The sequence below is a fragment of the Myotis myotis genome, unplaced genomic scaffold (assembly GCF_014108235.1).
Source record: "Myotis myotis isolate mMyoMyo1 unplaced genomic scaffold, mMyoMyo1.p scaffold_m19_p_13, whole genome shotgun sequence".
Classification (NCBI taxonomy): domain Eukaryota; kingdom Metazoa; phylum Chordata; class Mammalia; order Chiroptera; family Vespertilionidae; genus Myotis; species Myotis myotis.
Window position 1 is genome coordinate 54196214 of NW_023416317.1, and position 17997 is coordinate 54214210.

General features: G+C 46.0%; 1 protein-coding gene across 1 annotated transcript in view; it reads left to right on the forward strand.

Moving 5' to 3' along the window:
• The window catches only part of CNTN6 (contactin 6), a 165699-nt gene that overhangs the window by 96749 nt on the left and 50953 nt on the right, over positions 1 to 17997 (forward strand). Inside the window, 4 exon segments of the mRNA XM_036333342.1 lie at positions 1074 to 1277; positions 3386 to 3488; positions 14164 to 14348; positions 16558 to 16694. Coding sequence (XP_036189235.1) covers positions 1074 to 1277; positions 3386 to 3488; positions 14164 to 14348; positions 16558 to 16694 — 629 coding nt within the window.

Genomic DNA, 17997 nt, shown 5'->3' on the forward strand with positions numbered 1-17997 from the left:
TCGAAACGTTTTAGCAGCTAAGGTAACAATGAATTCCCAAAGGGAGAGATGGGAATTACGGCCTCAGATCCCAAGATTACAGGGTATAGGAAATAATGATTTGGAGGCACAAGAAGCGGCAACCTGTCATTTCTGTTACGGGAAAGGGGTGACCTTGGCTTTCAGAGAGTGGGCGCTGGTTTCTCTCCCTCGGCGGCACTGACCGCAAACCCCTCAGCTCAGCACAGCCTGGACATTGGCTCAAGAGCATCTTTGTTCCACAAAAAGTTCAAAGATGAGGAGTCCCCGAGACCTGGGGAATCTGAACTACATTTGTCCTCTTTATGTTGAAGGGAAGTTGACGATCTAGATGGCTCTGTGGTTTCCAACGAAATCCCTTGGAACCCCCTTTTTTGGTGGAGACAAAGCAAGAGGCTTGGACGTGAGGCAGCAAAGGGCATCAGTAAAGAACCTTAGAGACAAGAGACCCCTTGGGATGATGAAGGATGCCAGGAGGGACTTGCAGAAGAAAACAAAGACTTGGTAACTGGGAATGGACAAGAATTTCAGAGCACGTTTTAAAAGAAATAAGACGTGACTTGCATTTGTCCATTCTTGGTAAGGCACAGACTCTTAGGGGGGTCAAAGGAAGGCAGAGGGCAGAGTAGGCCATTCACAGAAACATGGGTTCAACCTCCCGAGCTCTGCAAAGAGAAATCTTGCAACGTCTCAAGCGATGCTAGTCCGTCCTCTGCTTGGTCACCACAGATGGTGAGCGCATTGCTCACAGCTCAGCTGCAGCTCTGACCTTTACATGGACCTTCCTTATCCTAGGAGTCAAACAGCACTCTGACATCCCCACCACCTCCAGCTCCTGCCTCTGCCTTCTGGCCATCATGGGCAGGGTGACCATAGAATGTGTCATCCAAACTGGCTACATCTGAATAGAGGAGAATGTTACTGTTCCACCAGGACCACAGACACACTGGACAAACAGGGGCGGGATCTTATTCTCATCATGGATAAGGAGGGCACAGAATTTTCAGAGAAGGAGGAGCCTGGTAAGGACACGAGGTCTTTTTCCTGTTTTCCAGATTTATCTTACGCATGGACCTTCAACGATAACCCTTTGCACGTCCAAGAGGACAACAGGCGGTTTGTTTCTCAAGAGACAGGCAACCTGTACATCGCCAAAGTGGAGCCGTCCGATGTGGGCAACTACACCTGCTTCGTAACAAACAGGGAAGCGCGGAGAAGTGTCCGAGGCCCACCCACGCCCCTGGTGCAGCGGCCTGATGGTAAGGGGATGGGCTATCTTGGGGGTGTGCTCGGTCGGTGGCTAAGCCTGGGAGGTCTGTGAGCGCTCTGCTTCCCTCTGGTCCAGAGCAGCCACACCATCTAGGAGCCCCGGGTCCATTCACGACTATGATAACCATCACAAACATAAAAAGATTCTGTAACTCACCCAGGTGATGCCATCTACGTGATTCTGGCTATACAATGCCATCTCTTCTCGGGCACTGTAATCCATCTGCTTTGCTTTGCTTTGCTTAGGGAGTATTTTGTCAAAAACGCTATTTGGGGAGTAGGTGTGTGTATACATGTGTGGGTACTGCCAAACTTATTAATTGAATTGTTATATTTTTAATGAACATGGGACACAGCTTTCCTTTGGTGCCTTTCTTTTCCATCTTTGTCTCTTTTGTTCACCCTTTATTAACCTGGCTGACAAAAAGAGGGAAAATTCACATTCCAGGGAAGAGAGAGAGCCAACATTAGTTATGAGCATTGCAAAGAGGAATGAGACGCAAGATGCATGCTAACGCTTGTCTGCCCAGAAACACACTTCAGATGAGCTGTGTAGCTTAATCAAGTCATCGCCGGTGTAAGACTGAGAGGATGGAAAACGTAAGAAAGTCATCCAAGTAGAAAAATCCTCCAGCAGATTCTTTAATTAAACATGCACAGTGGGAGAGGTGCCCACAGAAAGTCGGCGGCTGCATTTTATGTTCAGATTCTGGAATTGGCACAGAGTTTATCTCCTCTCGGAGGAGTTTAGCAAAAGCAAGAATATAATGCTAATGATGGCTACCAAGTGCTGAAACTGGCTGCATGCAGGCAGTTCTCAGGAGAGAGCTTTCATAATCACTGACTGCCCAACAGGTTTTCATGGTCTCCATTCAGAACTCAGCAACCACTAGATTTATCCATGAGTCTGATGTCTCCCTTCAGGTCAACAACATGCATAGAAATTCTACCGTGTTTCCCCACTTTTTGCTGTTTCCCTTAGTTTCTGCTTCTCCCCTTCTTAATTCCCTTCTTCTCCCACCCCTCTCTTCCTTCAACACATTCATGATAACAAGAGATCAGGAGCATTGTATATAGTAAAAGTTGTCACTCAAGAAAGAGCAGATGTCAAGAGAATGGAAAGTATGACACCCACCCAGGTAGGTGAGTAACATAGTGCTCTACCCATGACCCTTCTGAATGTTCAGAATGACCAAGGTCTTAAAAATGAGGTATTTCTATGGCCACGTGTTTTGTAATTTTTGCCTTTGGTTCAATTGTACTGGCCACCAATAACTGCTTATTTTAGGAACCTATCACTCTAGTAAAACAGTAACCAAACTGTTAAAGAACCTTAGTGTGTCCTCGGTTAAATGAACGAAGCCTATGAGGGTAGAGCGGAGACACGTCGCTGCTGGTCACAGCTCACCTGGCAGAGGGCATATTTACAACAATCAGACGGCGGTCTCACGCTCAACCTAGCCCCTGCCCACAACGCCTTATTGGACATTCAAAAACTATCAAAGCAAACATTCTTATACGTGTAGAGCAAACCTATTGAGCAGTAAGCACTTAATAAAGTGACATAAGAATATTTACTAATTTTTGTTTATCCCAACTAGCGCGATCACTGCACGGGCTTTGTTGCAGAAATGCTGAGATTTTGGATTGAGGGGTGCTGCCTCAGACCTCTCACCTTGTTAGCTGAAAATTTCCTTATTCCTGAACCGACCTGGTCCCCGAGTCCCGCCAAGGGAGACAGGGCTGGGTCTCGCTAAGAGAGACGTCTGTGGTCACCCAGGAGCATCCTAGATGCTGTGTTCAGTTCCCCGTCGGTGACGGTAATTCTTCTCATGATGCTGATGTGGGACCCAGGGAAACGGATGCCTCTTTTCTGACACTTCCATGTCCTGGACATTTGATTTTCGGGGGAGGGGAGTGCCGAACCCCTTGAACGGTATCATGACCTTCTCTTGCTCCCTGTCAGTCATGAAAACATAGAAACGTACTGTTAATTGAAGGACAGAACATCCGATGTTGTTTAATGAAGCATCGACTTCATGGGAAACTTCTGTTTTCTGTTCTCCAGAATGCTGCTAGCTCTTTTGATGTTTAACAGGTGTGATGGGGGAATATGAACCAAAGATCGAAGTGCGTTTTCCTGACACTGTACAAGCCACAAAGGATTCGTCTGTAAAACTGGAATGCTTTGCCCTTGGAAAGTAAGGTTGTTTTGTTTTGTTTCCTGGTGTTTTAATTAAAAAAAACAAAAAACTTTTTGTTATTCAAACATTGCTCTAAGGTAAATTACCAAACAGATTTCAAATGCTGGGGGAATGAGAAAGTTTCTGATTGGAATTTAAGCAAAATGCCGAATACTCTGAAAATGATGGGGCTGCAGTTCTCCCCTAAATCGCTGTTATTTCTGCCAGTCTGACCCACTTCGGCAGCAGCTGCAGGAGAGTAAGTGCGCGGGTGTGTCACCAAGCCCTCCACACACCCTGCCTGCATCCTGTCCCACATCCACGGCCCGAGGGGTCGCCCTGCGTAATTAACCAGCGATTAATTATAAATGAAAAGCCTGCACTGTGGTTCCCAAAATAAGCCTAATTAAGGGCCATTGTTCACAGTGGACAATTAGATTGAGTCACACCTGCGGCAGTGGGGGTGCTTGGTGAGACTCAGATACCTGTGCATCAGCCAACAGGATTGGGATGCTTCTAGGGCGGCCAAAAACTTGCTGTTTTGCACATAACATTCGGACATCTCTTTACCTTTGGGGGATGGGCCAGCTTCATTTTTATGCCTGTGGACACCAGTAGCCCCAGAACAAAGGGGTAAACAGGGTAGATTCGCGGTTTCTAAACATGAGTGTGCAATACACCGGGGACGTGGTTAGAGTGAGATGTTGTAGGTGTCGGTCCCACGTCTCTGTCCCCGAGGGCTCCCAGGCAGGGCAACTCTTGTCCACAGACCACACTGGACGGGCTCAGGCTCTCACTGGCCGAGTGAGGGCTCCCTCTGAATGCAATTGTACTGGCCACCAATAACTGCTTATTTGAGAATAGGGTGGGTAATACACGCAGGAAACACAGCCGTCTATTGCTAAGGTGGTCAGCACATTTAGAAATGGTGCTTACCAGTCCGAAATGCGGGAAACACCACTTAAAGTGCCCATCTTGTTCTTAGGTAAATACAGCGAGCAACCCAAACAGGGCTGGTTAATAAAGCTGTTCGGTTCCTTTTTACATGTGGAATTCTGCAGATATTTAAAGTTTTCAGTCTATGTGTTTTTCATGTATTTAAAAGATTCTATTTTATTTTTGCTCAGTACTGATCCCCTAGTATTTGTCTAATGGTTAATTCTTGATTGATTAATTTAAGGAAGGGAAAAATGGGGACTTCATGTCAGTGTTTGTTTGCCTGCCTTTAAAGATACTATGGACTTTGACCATTTTCAAGCTTTCTCAGAATTTAAAGTTACCAAAAAAAAAAATATATATATTTGTTAGAAAAATACTTTGAAAACTAGGTGATTTATTTAAAAAAGAAAACCAGTGAGAGATAGCATCTGAAACAGATATCAATAGCTTATTCTATTACATTGAACATCAGGAAATGTGGATTCCTGAAATTTAAAAAAACATACTCTTACATAATAAATAACCAAAAATTATTGAGGCTAGTTCTCAAGAATCCCACATAAATAGATGTTATTTGTTAGGATGTCTAACTAAGAATGTATCTGATGTATATTATCCTCAGAATTGTGCAGGGTGCACCATAGCTTTTTACGTGTGAGAACGTGAGGCTTACATTGAATGAGTCGCCTGTGTGGTTTCAGCTTCCGTGAGGAAGGCAGGGCAAGGAACCCACTCCCACCTGGCTTTAGGCTCTGAGTAATTATTTTAAATTCACAGGCTCATACTCCAGAGCTTTGCCGTGTTTGGGTCTGGCTGCAATGCTTGCTTTGTCTCTGCAGACTGCTTTTTTGCACTTTTTATTGAAACCTAGACATGCGGTCTCGGGTAAAAGGAACAAGGTAACTAGCTTTTAGAGTGAGGTTTATGTTTATGCAGCTAAGACGTGGGCTGTGCTTACTGTGCACGGTGGCGGCACCAGAGGCCAGCGTTTCCGTGCTGTCCACAGGTTTCTGTTGTCTCCCTGATCTGTTTGGTTTTTCTAGGGTCTTTGTCCCTATGAGTCTGAGGTCTGCTGTTCTTCCTGCTGCAATCCCCACTCTGCTATGGAGCCCCCCCTCCCCCGCCCCCGCCCCGAGGACGTGAGAGTCCCTGTTTGCTCATTCCATCATCCCTGTCACCTGTGGGTCTGTTTCTATTGACTGCTTTTTCTCCTAATCATGTTTCTCATTGGTAGGTCATCTAGTAATTTTCGATTGAATTGTAGACATGAACATTATGTTGTGGAATGCTGGACTGTGGTATATTATTCCAGGTGTTAGATTTTATTGATCAGAGTTAAGTTACTAGGAATCTCGGTGATCTTTCTGTGGCCCGTGAGTAAGCTTCCTTCGAGTAGATTCAGAGTCAACATTTGTCTCAGGCTGGTTTATGACTGAGATGCACCTTCAGCTGAACGCTCCAAAGGCTCACCTGTGGATGGTGGGAAGCCGTCTTCTACTTCTGTCTGTGAGAATTGTTCTCTGCCTTGCCTTGCGTGTCCCTCTTAGGCAGACATCTGGAGCTTGTTCCATTAGCGGTCCCACCCTCTCCGATCCTACAACCCCAGCTCCTCAGTCCTCCATGCCTCCTCACCTCAGTGAAGCAGGCATGTCCCATGTCTGTCCTCCCTCCATATTCTCTGACCTGGAAAGTGCCTGGGGAGAGAAAACAGGTACACAACAGGCTCCCTTTGGGGACCACGGTTTTGTGCCCCCCCCCCTTGTTACATTTCTAGAGTCAGGTTTGTTTCTATACATTTATCCAGTTTCCTAATGTTTGCAGCAAGAGGTAAATGCAGGCCCTGTTACACCAACATAAATGGAAGCCTGGGGTTGATTTAACACAGTGGCGTTAGGGAAATGTGGACCTGGTGTTGAAATCTAGTCTCACTCGTTCTGACTTCAAAACCCACACCCATAGGCACTGGTATTTATATCAGATTTTAACATGTAAATAAATTCCCCATGCGCAGATGAAGTTCGCCCCCAATTCTGTACATGTTTTCCTTTTAAAAAAAAAAGGCTTGAAATTTTTCAGAAAAATGTTAAAATAATTTTATGTGGGGAATGGAACTACGGAGATATTTTCTATTTAGATTCTCTGTAATTACTACTATATCAGCAACCAGTACATTTCGATTTTATATATTAATGATTTAAAATTTTTCAAAAAATAACTTTTTTCAAATTCAATCTTTTTTTTTTTTTTAAATGAGAAGAAATATGTGATTCCCCAAAATCAATCAGGGCCATTGAGGAGCATATACCCTACCATTTTATGTACGATGATATCAATATCTACCATCTGTAATAATCTGGTATAGACCAGCGGGTGTGGCTCAGTGGTTGAGCATCAGCCATGAACCAGGAGGCTGGTTAGAGTCCGGTCAGGGCACATGCTGGGGTTGCTGGCTCAAGCCCCAGTAGAAGGCAGTAAATTAATGATGTTTCTTTCTCATTGATGTTTCTATCTCATTATCCCTCTCCCTTCCTCTCTCTAAAATTAATAAAAAAATTAAATTATTATTTTTTAAACCTGGTATAGAGGGTTAGAGAGGAAGCACAGCTTCCTTCCCAGCCACCACCTTCGGAGGCAGCTGCTAATGTGCAGGCAGGGAGGACGAAGAGGAAAAGTAAGGCTGGCAGGGGCGTGTATGCACCAAGTCGAATCATCTTCAACCAGCGCAGGCTACCCTGAGTATAGAGTGATTATGACCAAACCTCAGATTCCTGCCTCACCTTCAATGTCTTTGGCTCCTGGGACGTATCACTTTCTGTGCTGCAGTTTCAAAGCTGTCGTGATCACAGATTTAACTCTCAACTCTTCTCATTTGTTTCACGTGGCAGACTCTTAATTATCTGAGCTGCAAATTAATTGCGTTGTGAGGCACCCTGAGAGGCTCGGGGTGTGGGTGCTGTGCAAAGGCAGGCAGGTTGGCTGACACACCTGTGTCTCCTTGGAAGCCAGCACAGGCCTGAGCTCTTGGTGCAGAAATTAAACCGGTGTCCCTCGTAACTCTCCCGCCGCTAGTAACCAACCCCACGGATTTCCTTTTCTTCTCCTTCTTAATTTAAGAACTTGGCTGTCAGTGCGCTGGGGTGTAAATAAAATCCATAGCCCCACTGCGTGTTCCCATGTCCCGGAGCCTTCGCACAGAGGACCATATTTATGTAAACATGTATATCTTATGTATATATATATTTCCCTAATTTATGGGGGGAAAATACCCAGCTTGGCTATTAATGTCCAGCAGTAAATCTGAAGCCTCGCCGAGGTGTTTCTAGGTGTCCCAGGACTTCCAGAGGCCTGAGCAGGCGTCTGACGTTTGCTTTTCTCCTCACGCAGGGGACGTCCTGCAGGGCGACCACAAGGCTGTGGAGTTACACTAGGTCCATTCAGACTTTCTAGGCCCATAATGATTGGTTTAAAATCATCGGCAAGGTATCTTAAAATTCCCTGTTTGAAAGTCTAAATAGTCATTTGGCTCATTGTGCTGAGTAGCTAGAGAGCAGAATATTTCCCCAGACATATTTGCCCACGTGCCCCAGAATGTATTCTGAAACCTAGTCTTTTATTACTTTTAAAATATATGTTTTTATTGATTTCAGAGAGGAAGGGAGAGAAAGAGAGACAGAAACATCAAGGATGAGACAGAATTGTGGATCAGCTGCCTCCTGCATGCCCCCTACTGGGGATCGATCCTGCAACCCTGGCATGTGCCCTGACCAGGAATTGAACTGGCACCTCCTGGTTCATGGGTCAACGCTCAACCACTGAGCCACATCGACCAGGCCCTGGCCCCATTTGATAATCATGACAATAAGCAATTAATGAGCCTTCCTTTTGGTACAGGCTTCACATTCTCAGTGATATTTCCCCCTTGGACCCTCTTCCAAAGCCTGCCCGGTGCCTGTTATCTCTAGTTGCAGGTGAGGATCCAGCTGAGGCTCCGAAGGCTAGGGATCTACACTGTGTCACAGAATCGACCCGTGTTTCCTACCCTGTGTCAGTGCCTCCATGATCAGGTGCATATCACTGTGGCTCCTCAGTCCCTGGGGCAGCCTCGGTGGAAGGGCAGACCAGTGCCTGCCGGCCAGCAGCCTCTTCCCAAGGGGCCTGGGTGGACACTGACCGCCCCCAGGATCCCGAGGACATGCAGATCCCCCGGCAGAGACGTCTCCTCCCTCCGTGCCCTGAGCTTGCTTTTCTGCAGAGCTCGCGGATTTATCCCTATTGTGTCCCCACGGGACAGCCCTCCGCCCAGGCTCTGTATGAATATTTCAAGTCGGGAAACGAGAGCAGCTGGCCCAGCAGCCTGAAATGTTAACAAAGGCTCTTCGCCCGTTTCCTTTCTCCGCTTCAGTCCCTTCGATTAAAAATGGCCACTGACGGGATTTTCTGAAATGAGGTTCGAGTTCAGAATAATCCCAACGTAAGCATCTCTGAGAACGGGTTCTCTGGACCAGCTTCTACTTAAAAACTTGGTATGGCCTGGATTTAAGCTGCGGATAATGAGGTTTAAGAAATCCAGGCGAGAAATAGAAGCTTTCTCCAACGGCACCAGTAATGAAAATTCTATTTATGGGCCGAAAGTATGGAATTGAAACACAGTTCCTGCGACTGTGTGGAGAGCTTTCATTTAACTTCCAATTAAGGTTGAGCTCGGCCAGATGGTTAACGAATGTATCTCCATCTTTGATAAAAGTAATAGAATGCTCACTCAGGAAAAGCATACGGATGAGAGAATGGAGTGTCTGTCCCTGTTTAGGGTGGTACCCTTATGTAAGAAGCAGGAAACCAGAGGGGTGGGGAGGAGAGAAAGAAAGGAGAAGAAAGAAAGGAAGGAAGGAAGGAAGGAAGGAAGGAAGGAAGGAAGGAAGGAAGGAAGGAAGGAAGGGAGGGAGGGAGGGAGAGGAGGGAGGGAGGGAAAGAGAGAGGGGGGTAGGGAGGGAGGGAGGGAGGGAGGAAGGAAGGAGGAAATGATTGGAGGACTTTGTTTTTATAACCTGGCCAAATATTTCCACAACTGTGAGGCCCCGTTTCAGCCGACTTGGTTTAGAAAATTGGGAGGAAATGAGAAAAGGCTTTGGCAACTCCCCCTTTTGCATCCGAGGTCCGTGAGGGGCTCACCTCTGGGCTGAGGAGACTCAGCATGAGAGACTTGCTTCCGATTGGTTTTCTTTGCTGAGGTTTGTATCCAAGCTCGACTTCTACCTCATATTTGTGAAGATAATAAAAGGCGGGGGGAGGCTGTAGCTGAAAGGGAGATGTGGGCAGAAATGGCAGATGTCTGTAGTTAGGATGATGGCGCCATTGATTGTGACTTACCTTCTAATGGCAAAGTTTCAAGAGATTTCACAATGATCTCTCTCCCTAAGGCCCCTTAGGGGTCTCCACTGCCGGGCGCATTCTTCACGCGGCATCAGAAAAGAGAGGGTGAAATCTAAGCAGTTTATTTAGTGCCTTCATGGGAAGTTCTCCCCAAAAGGGGGGCTTGTCCTTAGAATGCATATGTGTTTGCGTTGCCTCTGATTTGCATTAATTCTCTCTGACTCTATATACAGTCCCATTACCAGTCAAACAGAATCCCGGCCTTCTTGCTTAGCAGTGATGTAACAAATCTGACCACAATCTCAACATTTAAATAGTATCTACGGATCTTACAAAACTGCTTGATATTTTTCCCACTGGAAACTTGTTAACATGAAATGTGGCCACAGTATGCACTTGATAAGACTTAAATTTAAGGAAAAAAGAGGGTTTTTTTGGTTTTTTTTTTACTGTTTGAGTGATTGCTTTTGGATCATAGAGCTGCTTTGAGAATTCTCAACTATCTCAACTATAAAACGGGATATCCAGAAGGAATGCACCAAATCCCATAATTCAATCTCACAGACAGAGATGAGCCGGGCGGATGTAGGACCCAGGTGTTCAGAATCTACCATCAAGTCCTTGTTGACAGAAATCAGCAGGAGTTTAACTCAGACAGGCTGAGGCCAAAAAGAGATCCATTGATGGACTGAAACGCTTGGAGGGAGATCTTTGGCCTGGGGCATAGCGTGATCGACACGTGTGAAGAATTCTGTTACTCCTTCCCCGTTGCCTGAGCTTTGGCTTTCACGGGTCCTCTCTCCATGTGGGGAAAAGCTCCATGTTTATATCCCACAGTCTGAACAAATCCCCATGAAAAAAGATTTGCTCTTCTGGAGCTCTTCCGAAAGCCATCCCAGAACCTTGTCTGGCTGCCTGATTGGGTGGCCGTGGCTCCCTGGTGGACCAGTGACAGCGGCCACAGGACCTGAATCACGTGCTCTGTCAGCTCAGGCAGCTGGAAGGGGATTGTCAGGAAGAGGGGTGGGTGCTGACCTTGAGGGTGGGAGCCATTGGCATCTGGGAGGCTTGGGGACCTGAAGGGGCACTGACATTCCCTCCTGCACTGCTCCCCTTGGAATGGGGTCCCTGTGGAGCAGGGGTGGGGAATCCTTTTTTCTGCCAAGGGCCATTTGGATATTTATGACATCATCCGTGGGCCATGCAAAATCATCAACCTAAAAAGTAACCTGCTATATGAGGTCAAACATTTAATTAACTCATCCCTCATGCCTTGGCAGGGCCAAAATGACTTTCTGGGCCTCAGACGGCCCGCAGGCTGGACGTTCCCCACCCCTGCTGTAGAGGACAGCCACTTCATCCATCCAGGGAGTGATGCTCAACCAGAGAGACTTTGGTGGCATCACTGAGCTCCTTGGGGCGGAGGAAAGCCAGAATAGCTGGGGTTGGTGGGACTTGTTCTTTTTGCCCCCACGTCACATGGAGACTCACTTTCTGCAAATCCACAGATGTCAGAGCCACCAGAGGAGGGTCTTACAATGGCTTTGGGGTGTGTGAGGCAAAGAAGCCGGGACACAAACCCCAGCTCCACTGCTTTTAGTTACAGGGAGAGACAGTGAAATCATATGTACAGGTCATCCATGTGGATAGTGCCTAGCACATCGTGTGTTCTGAGTAATCAGTAGCTATTGGTTGTGATAGTGTTACGATCATTATCATTAAATATCAAACCCTTCTGTTACTGGCTCAGAGATTTAGATATTTAGTTAGGTTAAAAGTTGAGCTCTGTCTTCACAATCAATCTAATGGACTGTGATATAAGCATGGAAAGTACTCTCTACTGAAATTATTTTTTGTCTGAATGCCAGTGATCACAACCATTTCTAGTCAGATACTGCGCGTGTCTTTGTCATAAACCTCAGAGATACACTGGCACAAAGAGATAAAAGGCTGGGCATTCACACAAGTATCACAGCCTCTATTATCTCCCATTGTAAATAAACATTCTTAGAATTTTTTATTACATGGGTAATGCATGCTCATTGAAGGAAAATAATGGAAAATGGAGATAAACAGAAAGAGGAGAATGAAAGACATCCAAGGCCTCCCAACCCAGGGCTAAGAACTTCTCACATGTTCACAGATGCATGACATGTGTTTAAAAACTGGACAGCTCTGCATCTAGCACAGAGTTCAGACCAGGTGATGATCCTTCTGTGTGCACAAATTCTCCTGCATAAATTCATTTTCATGTGTGCCAGTTTGGTATTCCGTAAAGCGAATGGACAGAAAACCAGTTCTCTGAGGTTAACTGTGGCAGGAATATGCCATTTTACTAAAATGTCAACCTCATTGTGTGCTAAGTGGGCAAGGCTTTTCAAAAAGACAGAAACTAAATTTATGATAATAGTGATTTTATTTTGTGCTCAAATTCAAGGCTTGTAACTCTCTGGTAATTCTGAAACAACAGAGGGTATCAAACATCGACTCAGAGTAGGTTTTCTGACAACATGTGAGCCTCTCTGACTCTCTACGCCGACAGTGTCTTCGGCAGGTCCGTGCTCTCTCAGAGACCTCTCTGGGTCATCACCACCCACTCTTGGCCGTGGGCTCCCCATTCAAACTCCACAGACTCTTGGCCGTGGGCTCCCCATTCAAACTCCACAGACTCTTGGCCGTGGGCTCCCCATTCAAACTCCACAGACTCTTGGCCGTGGGCTCCCCATTCAAACTCCACAGACTCTTGGCCGTGGGCTCCCCATTCAAACTCCACAGACTCTTGGCCGTGGGCTCCCCATTCAAACTCCACAGACTCTTGGCCGTGGGCTCCCCATTCAAATCCACAGACTCTTGGCCGTGGGCTCCCCATTCAAACTCCACAGACTCTTGGCCGTGGGCTCCCCATTCAAACTCCACAGACTCTTGGCCGTGGGCTCCCCATTCAAACTCCACAGACTCTTGGCCGTGGGCTCCCCATTCAAATCCACAGACTCTTGGCCGTGGGCTCCCCATTCAAACTCCACAGACTCTTGGCCGTGGGCTCCCCATTCAAACTCCACAGACTCTTGGCCGTGGGCTCCCCATTCAAACTCCACAGACTCTTGGCCACCACTTTTCACGTGGTTAGAAGTTTCTCCCGCGTCACTTCTGTCAACTTGAAAAAAATCCTGCTTCTTCTACAAAGTTGACACTTTGGCTTTGCTAAATAATGATATTAGTATCAATTTACGACATATCAAATATAAATGTTTAGATCACCTGTCAATCTCAAAGGGAATGAAGAGGGGCATGCCTGGAGAAAGGGAGAGACGTTAATGTAAATGGATGGGGATTGGTTTTATAAATACTAGAGGCCCGATGCACGGAATTTGTGCAAGAGCAGGCCTTCCTTCCCCCCGCTGCCGGCACCGGCTTCCCTCTGACATCCGGGGCCCCCGGCTTTCCTCTCAGCCCTGGCTTCGCTGGGAAGGACATCTGGTCTAATTAGCATATTACACTTTTATTATTCTAGATAGTTTATTAGAGAATGTGGTCCTATTGTGACTTTATATTAAACATGTAAAAGTGAGGTCTTCTAAGCCACAGATTCCTAAGTTCACTCTTCACTGTCAGACATTAAGTTTACATATTAAAAGTATATTCATATTAGACTAAAGCTATCAGATCTATGATATTAAACTACATTCCTATAAATAAAGGAACTCTTTACACATTCTCTCTAACAGGAGACAGGGTACTATTCAGTCATTCATAGATTATTGTTGTTTCGCTTTTTGTAAAACAGGGTGATGAGTATTTTTTGAGGCTCATGGAGCATGCTCTCCCAATTCACAATACTGATCCCCTTGGTAATCTAGCTCGCCCATCGCCCACGTCTTCAGGTGCCTGCTGGGACCAATTTAGCTTTAGAGGAATCTACCACTTTCTTAGAATCCACAAATACAGACAGAGCTTGCCTCCTCTGAGATGCCATGTCCTTTGGGCAATTTCTTGAATGTGTTTAAATTGATATCATCTCAGGGCCATCTCTGCAGCCTATGCCCTTTGTTTACGTTCCTGCAATTTACAAATAGATTCATTTTTTATTATTTATTTATGGGACGTCACTCCACTAGTCTGTCAGCAGTGTGAGGCCAGAGAACATGTTTATTTTGCTCAGCAATTCATTCTCTGGTCAGAGCACCGTGACTGCGGGTGGCAGGTCCTGAATGAGGTGTTACAAGCGCTGATGGAGTGAACGCAAGTGGCCGCATGACCGGCACCCCAGCCTCGGGGGTGATTCATTGGAGGGTTTCCCTGAGAGTTCATGTTAAGGACACTCCCATTTTACCCTGTTGTCACAAGACCCAGCTGGATCGTGTTCTAACGCGGTGTAACTGTTCAGTCCAGTCCCCGATATTAGTTGGAGGAGGTTGGACGGAAGCCCGTTGCCAGGGAAAGTCAAGTACAGCAAATCCCAGGCTACCCTTGAAATCCCGAACTTTCAACAGGAAGACGAAGGCTTCTACGAATGCACTGCAGGCAACCTGCGCGGGAGGAACCTGGCGAAGGGCCGGCTCGTTTTCTACGGTGAGCTCACGGAATGTCACGTGCATGCGGGTATCTGGTGCCGTCCCGTGTAGTAAACTGTGATGGCCATGAGCACGTTCTGGAGACATGCCCGGGGACAGGCCGGGAAGCCACGTGTCCGGGTTGGGTTGCAGGAGGCGAGTCTCAGTGTGGTCTGTGCATGCTGTCGCTTATCTACTTGCCGTGGCAAGATCAGCCGTGTCCTGTGGAAGCCACAGACCTGTATAACCTGAAGCACCATGGGATCCACTTACTTCCCGTGGGACAGTCAGCGGTAGCCTGGGACTTCCTTTAAGTACAGAAGGAGGAGACAGTGACAAGGGACAGGAGCATAATGCTGAGTGTAGTTGTCAATATCCGTTTCTGTTTCCTAGATATTGCCTACTTGTACGTAGGTAACAGAAAACCAGTCATTACTTCATTGAAAAATAGGTTTGCCTCAGTTACCACAATATCTTGTGCATATACGAGAGATGATAAACGTGCATATTCCCTAAAGGCTGTCTTTATGTTTCTCCCATCCCAGCCAAGATACAACATTTGCATTGAAGTCACTTATTTTTTCATCAGATAAACTATAAAATAGACCACAGAATTACCAAAATACAGAAGGTGAGAGAATTTGCTTTTCAAATTCTCTCACCTTCTGTATTAAATTTAATATATCTGTCCTAGAAAACTTTTGAAAACTGTATTTACACGTGGCCCAAAATGCCTTTCTCTATGACATGTTTGTAGATGACATGTTACTAATCATCAATAAAGTAATTGGAGAAAAATGCCTTTTTGATAACTAGCCATGTCAGAAGTATTGATATCAGCTCATAGGCATGCCACGCGAGTGTCCTGTGGGGACCAGGTAATGTGCCTTGGTTATATTAGCTCCCATTTCCTCCCGGATTTCAATTTTAACCTGGAATGAAAACTACTATGTTATATATAGAACATGATTCCCTGGTGATTATTTCTGTACGCCTGCATGTATGTGTATTTACCTTTCTGCATTTATTCTTTCCAATAGCTCCTTCGTCTTAAAGGAAAGTCTCTGGAATCTAGCATCTTTTGTAAATAAAATAATGAGGATGTGACTGGGAGTTTTTGAGTGGTACCAGGCTTTTGAGCATGGGCTAGTTTTTAATAGATTTCTCACTTTTCTGTTAAATAGACAAAGATAAAACCAAGAGGTTGAGCAGAAGATGGAGATATCTATAAATTGAAAATCGATAGTAAAGCGATCCCTCCTACATCGATACAGTAGCTGTTAGCTTACATAGAAGTTTTCATAAACACAAGCTCCTGTAGTTCTCATAATAATATGAGGCAGAAATAACTTTCAGTGACAGTTATTAGGTAGGAAGCCTTAGGTGAATTGAGCAAGCTCTCACAGGTCATGTTTGTCAGGTCTAAGACGAGAACTGTGAACAATTTTCCTAAACGAGGCTCTTCCCACCTGCCCTCCATCCTCAGCACGGCCACCTACACCCCTTCACGGGGATCTCACAAAACCAAATTGGCTTCAAAACATTAATTCATACCCTACCTGTTTGAGTGACAGCCAGGATAATCCTACCTTCCCCCTGAATAACACGTTCACATCAACGATCCCAGGTGACCTTTGCCTCATGACTATGTAGAACAGCCTCTGGTTAGAGATAAGGTTTTGGAAAATGCATGCCCAGGACTAAGTTAGGTGCAGAACCCATAGCCACTCCACAGTCCTTATTCCTGGCATGAGTTTTATTGGGGGGGAGGGGGAACGAGGGGGGCGGGTAGGTGAGGGATAGGGTGATCCTCCAACTAAAATGCGATGAGGCTCAGATTGGAGTTATACTTCCAGCTACTGTGTTGAATTATGTCTGATACAGATACACTTACTTTTAGTTAATTCAGGTCAAGTGTAATCGGTGGTCTTTGCACACAAAGGGTTCAGATTGGGTCTACATTTTCTAATCTGACCCACGCACTAATACTTGGCCTGGAATGATTATCTGGTCTCGTTCTGCACTTGGACCTTTTCCTACACCCCAAGTTGTCAGAGGCCCACCGAGAGCTGCAGCACGATTTCTGTGGCCCCACATGGAGACCCAGCCTGTCCGGTGCTTCCACACCAAATCAGCTGCCCTTGGTAGCTGCCAACCTCGGCACGGAGCAGGGAACCTTGATAACCAACTGACTTGTCACACGGTTGCTCTGTCTCTCTTTGGAACAGCCCCTCCAGAATGGGAACAAAAAATCCAGGACACATATCTGTCCATTTATGACAGCTTGTTTTGGGAATGCAAAGCCAGAGGAAAGCCCCGGCCTTGGTACACCTGGTTAAAGAATGGTGAGCGCCTCGGTGCAGAGGTAAGCAAAGGTGTCCATATGAAAACTCCCTGCTCTGGTGGGGAAACTGTCACAAACAGGAACAATACTAACATTGATGGAGTGTGCAGTAGGTGCTGGGGAACATAACAGACTCTAGATATACTAATTGATTTAATCCTTAGACAAACTCAAAGGAGCTACTAATAATGTCCCCATTTTTCCCACTGAGGAGACTAAGGGGAGAGAAGACCATCACTTGCAGAGCCGCCTACTGTCAGCACTAGATTTACATCCAGGCATCACCACCATCATCACCATCACCATCACCATCACCATCACCATCACCATCATCATCATCACCATCACCATCATCACCATCACCATCACCACCATCACCACCATCACCATCACCATCACCACCACCACCATCACCATCACCACCATCACCACCATCACCATCACCACCATCACCATCACCATCACCACCATCACCACCACCACCATCACCACCATCACCATCACCATCACCACCATCACCACCATCACCATCACCATCACCACCATCACCATCACCATCATCACCATCACCATCACCATCATCACCATCACCATCACCATCACCATCATCACCATCACCAATCACCATCACCATCACCACCACCACCATCACCATCACCATCACGGGCACCATCACCATCACCATCATTGTTCATATCTACTGAACTCTCCTCTGAGACAGGCCCTGTTACATGTTCCCTGCCTTATTTTATTATATCCTCATGACAACCTTAGGAGAGACACACTGATTATTTCTTTATAGAGATGAAGAAATTTGCCTTCAGAGAAGTTTGGCCACTGTTCAAGGCCATGCAGCAGCTAGGGAATGTTGGGATCAGTATTCTGAACTTTGTCCACCTGGTTCTGGGACCCAGGTCTTCATCATACCCAGTATCTTGCTTTCGTGAAAACCAACGACTGTCTAACCCTGTTTTTCCGCATTTTCCAATCTCACGCATGCGTTCTTCTACACTCCACAGAAAGTGAGGCAGAGCTGCTTCTTTCACATCAAATTATCGAAATCATTGTGTTAATTCTCCCTTTTGCTTTGCACATGGAGGCACAGCCAGAGACAAAAAAAAAAGAAAGACATCTGTTGTTTAGAGGCCGAACATAATGACTGTCTCTGTTCTGGCTTCATTGGGACTTCCCTGCATGCCTTCCGCCCAGAACACCCTCCATTTCCTCAGCCGACTTGTTTCTCTTCAGAGGATGATACTAGGGACCTTGAAATAGTTCGTTTTGGGTTGTGTTTGCAATGTGAAATGATTTCATAATTCGCACT